Source organism: Pocillopora damicornis, chromosome 5 (assembly GCF_964200805.1).
Source record: "Pocillopora damicornis chromosome 5, jaPocDami1.2, whole genome shotgun sequence".
Taxonomy (NCBI): Eukaryota; Metazoa; Cnidaria; class Anthozoa; order Scleractinia; family Pocilloporidae; genus Pocillopora; species Pocillopora damicornis.
This window is the reverse complement of record NC_142674.1, coordinates 27,107,266-27,117,131: the sequence shown is the minus strand read 5'-3', so window position 1 is coordinate 27,117,131 and position 9,866 is coordinate 27,107,266. Positions and strand designations below refer to the sequence as shown.

At 36.9% G+C, this 9,866-nt stretch overlaps 1 protein-coding gene across 1 annotated transcript; it reads left to right on the top strand.

Annotated features, from left to right (window-relative positions):
* Positions 1-2,559: 2,559 nt before the first annotated feature.
* Positions 2,560-9,586, top strand: LOC149046268 (peroxidasin-like). The gene is made up of 7 exons (XM_089206048.1): positions 2,560-2,659; positions 3,986-4,234; positions 5,190-5,462; positions 7,325-7,606; positions 8,040-8,147; positions 8,520-8,547; positions 9,370-9,586. The coding sequence occupies exons 1-7, from the start codon at positions 2,560-2,562 to the stop codon at positions 9,584-9,586; spliced, it is 1,257 nt and encodes a 418-aa protein (XP_089062174.1).
* The last annotated feature ends 280 nt before the right edge of the window (positions 9,587-9,866 follow it).

The following is a 9,866-nucleotide window of genomic DNA, read 5'->3' as shown; positions in this document are numbered from 1 at the left end:
TGATTAATGAATGTCAACTCTCTTAGCAGTTAATTACTTTCATTTTATTTATTTTTCTGTTCTTCATGTATTTTTTTTTATTATTCCTTGGCCTTGGCAATTGTGAAAAACGATTAGAACGTAAGTACATGTTTCTCTGTCATTTAAAGCATATCTATTTGCATGGCACCTTCACAGTGCGTATACGTTAACATATTTAACTAAAGTACAGGTGATAAACGAAAGAAAAAGTGCATAGCATTTCTCAATAAACAAATGAATTTTTTGAGAAACAGATGCACGTTTTAATTTTATTTCTTTTATAACTTTTATCACATGCCACTTCTGCAATCACTCAGCTGGTAAGTTGAATTTAGTTTATCTCGCGCAATTCTTATTCTTGATAATTATGCTCAAGACAATTATATTTTCCTTTAGTGCCTAAGATCCTATTTACAACCGGTCCGCGTATGAATTGTTTACTCCTTTCGGAGTGCATGTCGATTAAGTGTTGTAAAAACAGAGTTAGGTTATCATCACAGCGAAGCAGAACAACGAAAAATCATTGGAGCCTCAATAATCTCATGTTCAAAGCAAACATTTGGCATCCAGAACTGGAAAACACACGAGAGCATGTGAAATCAAATTTGCTGAGAAGCTGTAGTGCAGGACGAGGCGTAGCAAAACTCCGATGTTATGAAGGAGTACTTCAGTTTCAACCAATGAAATTTACGCTGACATCCATTGTGTTTTAAGTCTACTTTTATGCTTTATTTTTAATTTTGAGCTCAACTCGTGCTTTCGGTACAATTTTATTAGTAAAGACTTCCATAACTGGCCCCTCATCCTGTGATCTGCTGGTTACAGCTGACGAGGAACATTCAATTTAGCAATGCTAACTTTCTCTACTTCCTGATCGCGACTGAATCTCGTCCAAGACCGCAAACAAAAAAGTTCACGGCGTCTACCATAGGATCATTGTAAGGCCTGACAAACGCAGAACAGAAGTAAAACAAAGTTTAACACTAGTAATTCAAGGGCTGGTCATACCACGCATAAAATCAGTCAAACCCTTGACGCGAAACCGGCGTGAACGAGGTTAAACAGAAATTTAGAAATGCAACCCATCCTTGATAATTTTCTCTTAAGTTTCTGGAGAATCTTTTTCCAACATCACGTCCTACTCTGGGATATGTAAATTTAGGCGTTAATACTCGCTTTCCATATGTTGAGAAAGTACTGGAACCTAATTCCTTTCCTAAGGAAAAAGGGGGGGGGGGGTAGAACTTTACGATGAAGTATTATTTCATAACTTAAGCTATGTTATTTAGATCATTAACTGTTCCTCCTTTCTTATCTTATCTTTTCTGCCTAGCCAAAAGGGAAGGTAACTATCAATATCATCCGTTCCTATAAATAAGTAACTCTCCTGTGGCTTAATATACATTATTGACTCTCTGCACCGGCTGATTACTGATCAGCAAATTACAATCGTAAATAGCAAAGAATTATCTAAGTGTATATCAGTGACAGTTAGTGATAGCTGTTAATGTTATAATGTTAGTATCCAAACGACTTTACCGATGTGGACAGTATTAGTATAAAATCAATAGCTAAGTTCTGTAATAAATGATATTTGTATAATTATCATCAGATAACAGTCATATGTGGCTGATTGTTTGTTTGATTTAACAAGTTATCGATTTCAATGTAATATATTGACGTACCAAAAAAACTGGTTTGTTCAAATAAACAAATGAATAGATAAATGGATTAACATCTTTTCAAAATTGTTTTTCTCTTTCACGGCGTTCTTTCCGGATCCATAAGCGGGTGAGTACGACGAGTTCAGTTTGTTTGTTAACCTTATGATGTGTTAGTCAAGTATTCCAAGGCTATGTTGAGCCACCAATTTACTCATCGAATGTGAATCTTTCTTTTCATGTTCACCTAACATCCTCATCCTAACTGATATAACAGATTGTAAGTAGCCATGGTTGAACTATCATTTATCAGTAGGCAGGATAAAGGGTCGATAAAGATGGTTGAACAAACAAATGGATCCCAATAGAGGGATTCAAACAGGATACTCTTCTCTGTTGATCAGAGGATGTGTGGACAAAGATGTTGCACAGAAATAAAACTTTTAATTGTCACAACAATTGAATTTCAACGTTTCAGGCCTCTGCCATATACTGGTGGAACTTTTACAGAAAAGTTGAAAATTAAAAATTGAAAACGTTAAAATCCTAGTTTGTTTTTTTTTAACATTTTTGCACATTCATCCATTTGAGAAATAAAAAACAGTGTCACTCTCCCTGGCTTATAACATGATAAATCCTTGACAAATGTTGAGACAACACCAATGATGCTTTTAAATAGGGAACTGTAAGTTGGGTGATTTATAAGCTTCAAGCCATCAATCTTTTTAGCTTGGAGATGTTAGTTCGATTTCCCCTTGGAAATTAGAAACTGAGAATATCGACGATAATAATTAGGTATTTTGGTATCCTTTATGGCAAGCAGCAGATTAATGCAGCAAAGGAAGTAAAGAGCATAGGTAGAGTGATAATATGACATATGACTCTTTGCGCACAACTTATTGTTTTCAAAGGTTGTATGGCGTGGTCGTCCTGGAATGGCGTCTGCATTGGGTGCAACGAGTACCGGGAAAGAGTCGGTAAGTGACAAGAGGAAGTTTTGGTGAATTTGTGACACACAAGTGCAATGGCGGGTTTTCGCCATTGTTTTACAACTTCAAAAAACTATGCAGCATTTATAAACTTTTTTTCAAATAGATAAACTCTTATGTATAGATTGTAATGATAATTAGGCAGGAACCTTCAGCAGTTATTTTCAAGGGATTTTTTCTTTAAAATAAATAAGATGACTTAATCTCCAACCGTTTATTACTTCTAAAAGATTATTTGGATAACCTTACTTCTAGAATTTAACTGCTCAAGAACTCGGGAATCACGGCCTTGTAAATGTAAGTGGTTTTATGTATGAGGAGAAAGTCAAGGATTCATTTGTAGGTAGAAAATGATGCACTGATATCCTTCAACTGTCCTTTAATTAAACGTCAAACTCTTTATTTAATATACTTTGGTTTTACCAACAGGGTTGGTAATTTAGATTGGCCACCGTAAAAAGTATCAAAGCTGACCTTTCGAGCGTTAGCTCTGACGAAGCGCTAACGGTCGAAACGTTGGCTAAGAAGATCTTTACGGTGGCCATCTTACATTTTCAACTTAGTTGATAAGACCCAAGAGCCGTGACCCATGGAAGCTTACCCCCCGTTTTCTCTGTAAAAAAAAAACATGATTCGCATTTAATTAAAAACATTTTATTTTTTCTGCCGGAGTTTAGATGCTATATTTATATTTTGTCACAAACAACAAAGGCAATTTTTCCTTAGTAGAAAAAGAAAGATCATTACAGTTTCATGTAGAACAGGCGTGATTTTCGCGAGCGGGTGCTAAGTATTTTTCCTTGGTGAAAATCATTGTTGCAAGCTTTGATTTTTACAGCAGGGGAGAGCTGAGGAGAGAAAGACAGTTGCACTAAGATTGTGAACGACGGTTAAAAAGAAGTAGAGGGGGAGGGGATGGGGATCAAGTTTTATATAAATTATTATTTTTCTTCTTAAAATTAAAAAGGTCCTCCTGAAATAAATTCTTGGCGAGAGAAGTCTGTCAAATTAAATTCAACACTTCAAATTCAATGCTTCGTGAGGGGTTTTCCTAAACCAGAGGTGAAGTGGACAAAAGATGGAAAGTTAGTTAATACCAGGAACATGCTCACGATTAATCGAGTGACTTATGGCGATGCTGGTCAATACACATGCAGCGCTAAAAATAGTTAAGGAAAAAATGAAGCAGCTTTTCATATTACAGTCACAGTTAAACGTTGACGTACTTTTGTTTCTTTCAGTTTCTATTCTCATTTTCTAATTTTTTTCATACTTTCACCTTTTTTGACTTATACTTTTGAATTCTATGCCCAGGTCCTCCTGAAATTAATCCTGAGCTCAAGAATCAGTCGGTTACATATAACTCGTCGCTTCAGTTCATTTGCTCTCTGAGCCGTTTCCCTACACCTGAGATACTCTGGACTAAGGATGGGGTGAATCTCGGTAACAACAACACTCTCACGATTCGCCAAGCGAGATTTGAAGACTCTGGTCAATACACCTGCAGCGCCAACAACAGCGAAGGAAGCAAAAACTCAACTTTCTGGATCGAAGTGGCGGGAGGTACGGTTCTTATTTACATATTGAAAGAACTTGAGTCGATAATCAATTTAGATATCTTTGGTTGGATGAGGATAAAATCGTTTCTATGATACCATATGCAATTTAAGGACTTGAAACCCCAAAAGTTTCAAAATTGATTAAAAATATTAAAAAAAAAAGGACTTAATTGATAATAACATTTAAAGAGCGAAAACATGCCGACTTATATGACAAATGACAAATGTAAATGAATTTCGTGATCAGACACATGTAATTAATTTTTGGGCAGTTTAAAACTGATTGTCTTTCGGAGCGTCGAGCAATTTTGACTTTATAGATATCACCATATTTTGTCACGGCATTTATCATAAAAGTCCGTTTAAATTTTTGAATTACCTTTCTTTCTGCTTCTTAAATAACAATGGCTGACAAGTCATGATTTCATGTACATTTTTAGAAGTGCAAAAATGTCAAATTGGCTATCAGTGCATTATTATTTAAGTATTTATTACTGAAGTTGGAAAGCGAAACATCCATGTACACTTTTCATTGATGCAAACCTTTTAACCATTACTATTTGGCTATTCTTCAAAGTAAATGTCTAGTTTGAACTTAGAGAAACTGGTACTCTTGACCATGGTGTTGATATTACACCTAACAACCAGTAAGAAAAGAATGAATAAATTAATAAATAGGTAGCTAAGTTGTTAACTCCTGGGTTGTTGCTATGATAGGAAATCTTTTAAGGAAATAAAAGAATGTTTTGATGTCACATTGGGCTGACTTATACCTTCCTATATCAAAAGTGAAGAAAACTAATTTCAAAATAACCTTGGATTAATAATAGACTTGGCAATAATGTAATTTGCTTTTATTTTGAAACTAGTTCATTTCGGGTTGGATAAGGAAGGGGGCAGAGGGGGTTGAAATGAACAATGCGGCCCTTTGTTGAGCTTGGTGATCTTTTTACTTCAAGTCTCTCCTCAGATCATTGAGCCTCCGAAAAACAAATTTCTTACGGAAGGATACTCCGTAAACCTTGGTTGCGTAGCCTCAGGTATTCCAACACCAACTTTCGTCTGGACTTTTAATAATGGTGACCTGCCATCTGGTATCAATCAAACCGATTACGAAGGAGAATCATTTCTAGTTTCGCCAAGAGTCACCAAAGGGATGAATGGGACTTACAAGTGTACAGCAAAAAACAAAGCAAACACAGCCAGTTCCTCAGCAACACTGCGTGTTTTTGGTGAGTTCAGTTGTAATGCTATTGATGATGATGATGACGATGATGACGATGATGATAATGATGACGACGACGATGATGATGACGATGATGATGATAATGAAGAAGAGAAATAGCGAAAGAGTAGATTGAGACATTCAAGTGAACTTGTAAGTCCAAGGGCAATAGCGACGGAGAAAAGGAATAGCGCGAAGATAATTTAGGCAAGCTGAGCCCAATTGTAGTAAGGCGGATAGTGAAACGTAAAGCGTTATCCACCAGATAGAGTTTTATCCAGTGGATAGTGTTATCTACCCTTCGAACGACCGGGGCCTGATATTCAAAAAACGGTTGATATGAATGCTTAATACTATTGTCCTTGGGTCTTTATGATTACAAACGCAAAGAACTGCGTAGATCTGGGTAGGAAAGTAACGCTAAGGAAAAATGACAAGTGGTGGCGCTATAGAGAGTTGATAGATTCGAAATACTTGACTATATGCAATGCACTCTCAAACTGGAAAAATCTGAATAGACTTTCGAGATGGAGAGATTCAGAATCTCAGAAGAGAGCAAAAAGGAAGCGAGACGCAAAAGCCAATTTTACATGCGACACATTATTGGCATTCTCTACATTGAACAAGGAAACTAGAACAGACGGAAATACTTAAAACGAAGACACTTCCATCCGTGACCGAAATCGGAGGTCGAATAGCGATTACGCGTTCGAAAGAATTCTTCCACAAAGTTGATTTATGGCTTTTGTAACTCGTAATGAGACTTAGCTAATGAGGATGAAGAATATCACAGATTTAGGATTTACGGATTTACACGCTGAAAAGGCACGAAATAAGTTGTTATTCGTAAGCTGGTCCAAGAAGCCGGGAACCAATCAAATGGCGCGTATCGCTTGTTTACTTGTGAGGAAAACGATACATCTAATCGGGAAGTATTGTGCTTTTTGACGCGCGGAGCGTACCAACGTCATTCTAATTAATCCTTTTATGGAATAGTTCCGCTTTTCAAACCACTCGTAAAATTATAAAAATCCGCTCTCAGGACTGTTTAACGAGTCAAACTACTTTCAAACGATGACTGACGAACTTCTGTGAAGAATCATGCGGAATAGAAAGCATGCAGAACAAAAACACAAGGAAAACAGCGAGTCGGTTTGTACCAGAAATCTCACTCGTTCACTGCGCACACCTGTTCGATTTCCGATATTACCAACTCGTGCGTAAAATATTATACGGACAGACTTTTCATGAAGTATTCTCTATCGATTGAATTGTCATAAGAGTTCTTGATTCTAATTGCGTTCATGATTTCCACAATTTATCCACGGAAATTTAACCGCGTCAGCTTGAGAAAATGTAGTAAGTCCACTCTCCTCAGGAAGTGATGAAAACGACCTAATGAGGTTGTTGTGGACCTGTAGAATTTAGACGGACGATCATCTACTTGAAATCAGACCTGCTACCATACTGGTGGAAAAGAAAAAAACTTCGTGTTGCAGGACTCACTTGCTGTGTCCTGTTGATACAAGGGCGGATAAAAAAGAACACGAGAAGATGGAACATTATCAAGACCTTGATTTAGAATTTCAGCGGAGGACCTGGGCGATTGAAATAGTAACCAGGAAATTTAAAACATAAAAGGCTTCAAGCTTGTTCTGAAACTCTTTCGAAACTCACTACGAAACACTTTTCTTACTTTTTTTCCATCTAAAGCAACATATTCGAAGCATTCCCATAAAAGGTCACATTTGACTCGTTTCGTTTCCACGTTTTTGTTTGTTTTGTTTTGTTATATGGAATGTTTATAATGCAGTTGTATTTTTTAATGAGACACAAGTATTCTAATGAATTGCCCCTTTTCCAATGCAGGAAAAGCCTCTGCTCAAATTGTTCCAGAGACAGACATAACAGTCACCAAAGGAGAAACCCTCACATTGACCTGCAAAGTCAACGAAGAAACAATAAGCATAAGGTGGAGAAAAGATGGAGAAAAAATAACAGAAAGAGCAGATATAGATACACGATTAGATGAAAAAAAGAGTAAGCTGGCTCTTACTGAATTTGGGGAAGAGGACAATGGCGAATATTCTTGTGAAGCACGTAACAAGCCAGGAACTGTGGCTCGCTCTGTTGTGACAGTAAATGTCAAAAGTTAGTTGTTTAAGCAACCACATATAATTTCAGTAAATAACTATGTAATTACACGTCCGCCTTCTATGTTCATCAGAAACCTCTTCCAGTGGTTTTTTAGTCTTCTGGAAACTAGAAATTTGAAAGGAATTTGAAAAACCTGTTTCAAAACGAGTTTGAAACAGTAGCAGTATATTATACATATTCTGTAATTCTTTCACCAATCTTTCTCTTTCTATCTACCTGTTTTTTGTAAATTAACATATCTGCGTCTGTTTTTCAAAAGTTTATTCCCGGCCACCCAACGCAAGCAATGAACAACGTAAATTTTTGGACCAAAAAAAAAATAGCTCTCTATTTGGATAATTGGCGATATTAATTTTTATTTTTAATGCCAACCAGAAAATTCCTTTCCTACTAAGCTTCTTCAATTATTATATTTCGGGAAATTCAGAGGCTCCCTCCAGCAGCTCACTGGAGTGGTACTACATTGGGGGACCTTTGGCCGCTGTCCTTTTTCTACTGGCGCTCACTTCATACATTAAAAAACGCCGTGAGACAGGTAAAATGTTACCATACGAAAATAAGATGTCTTCATATGGTAGATTGAGATTGTGGCTTTAATACGTCAGTGTTTGGAGCACGAAGGAGCCTTTTTAAGCAGGTCATATTGTGCATTTCCAGCACTGATTTTGAAGGTCCCTTACAGTCCCGGCAAAGCCCATTACTAATCAAATTACAAAAAGGTTACAAATTATATGAAAGTGATCACCATGATAACCCACCTTATTCCTTCTCCTGTTGTTTGACAACAGAGTCAAATATAAGTTACACGTGGTTTCTGAGTCGCAAGCTTTAATTTAGTTAATGATGTCATTCTTACTCACAACGAAGCGATTTCTTTCATCTGTTTCCACATATCCTTTGACAATAGCCCCACCTGAGGTGCCACCTAGGCTGCGGTAAGTGAATTCCCTTTTTAATGCTCAATGTCTGAACGTGTGGTTATTTCCGAAGTTTCTAACTCTTGAATAAGTCTCAGTAGAGTAGTGATAAGCGCCACTGCTGAGTAAATAAGTCTTTTTTTTTCTGTTCGGACTGACTATGTTCACCATTAAGAGCACACTGGCCAAAATAAAAGGTTTTTTATTTCGAACCAGCAGCAGTTTTCAAAACCGTTCTTATCAAATGGCAGTCAAATGTTTCCTAACATCCTGTCTGTTTTGGATTCGTTCGTCCTTCACTTGTTTTGACATCTTGTGTAGTATCTTTTTTTTTTGTTACCAGTATGCCAGGTTGTGGGTGACGTACTTTTAAAGAAGAAGAGAAGCTTTGACCCTTCGTCACTCTTTGTTACAGAAACTACAGTTGAAATACACTCGGAGTCTTGTAGGCCGATTTATAATAATATTACTCGATGTATCGATTGTGGACAATACTTCGGATGGTTTTAATTAGTATTTCATTTCTTGCGTAGGAGGCACGATATTTATATGACGTAAAATGCCGAAAAACACTGTCGGCGCTAAGTTTATTCATTAAAATCTCCTCTCTGGGTCGATGCGTTCAGTAAATTAGTATCTAAATTTCACCTATTTCAATAATTTTTTCATTGGCAAGTGATAATTTTCTGAAGCAGCCGGAAATAAAAACGAAAAGAAAAAAATTAAAGTGAGGATATAGAGGATATCTTTACCACGTTACGTTAAACCAGATTCAAAGAAGGAAAAGATAGATAGGTAACACAGATATTTAAAGTCTTGTTTTCATCTGCAATTATTCAGTGAAGGGGACGATGAAGTTGAGATGGATCAGCTGAACGTAAACACAGATGGATGGGAGATTGCAGTTGACCGCCTGATCCTTCGCGAGCATATTGGCAGAGGGGCATTCGGTTCAGTGTGGCGAGCGCTACTGGGTCGTTCTCGAGGCAGACCTGGAAATCGCACGGTTGCTGCGAAATGCTACCTACGTAAGTACTTACTTACAAAGCTTGATTAAACTATCCTTTATTAATTTTTTGAGTAATATATCTTAATAAAGGGCATTCACTTAGAATATGCTTTATTAACGTACTTGATACATAACATGGATAGCTTAAAAACTGTGCGCTGTTAAAATGATTTACCAGCTGGCATGTCAAATTGTTAGCGGATGGCTCCCCGGGGGATCGGTTGTTAAGTCTTTTGTCATATAACGCTACTACCATACAACAGAACACGAATATCATTTGAAGTATTAGAAGCTGTGGAGAAAAATGAAAATTTATTGGTTAAATTGC

Excerpts from the sequence above, each read along its gene's own strand:
- LOC149046268 (XM_089206048.1), top strand. The coding sequence starts at position 2,560 with ATGACTCTTTGCGCACAACTTATTGTTTTCAAAGGTTGTATGGCGTGG. Across the intron at positions 7,607-8,039 it reads TGTGACAGTAAATGTCAAAA|AGGCTCCCTCCAGCAGCTCA; the intron begins GTTAGTTGTTTA and ends CGGGAAATTCAG. Across the intron at positions 8,148-8,519 it reads TAAAAAACGCCGTGAGACAG|CCCCACCTGAGGTGCCACCT; the intron begins GTAAAATGTTAC and ends CTTTGACAATAG.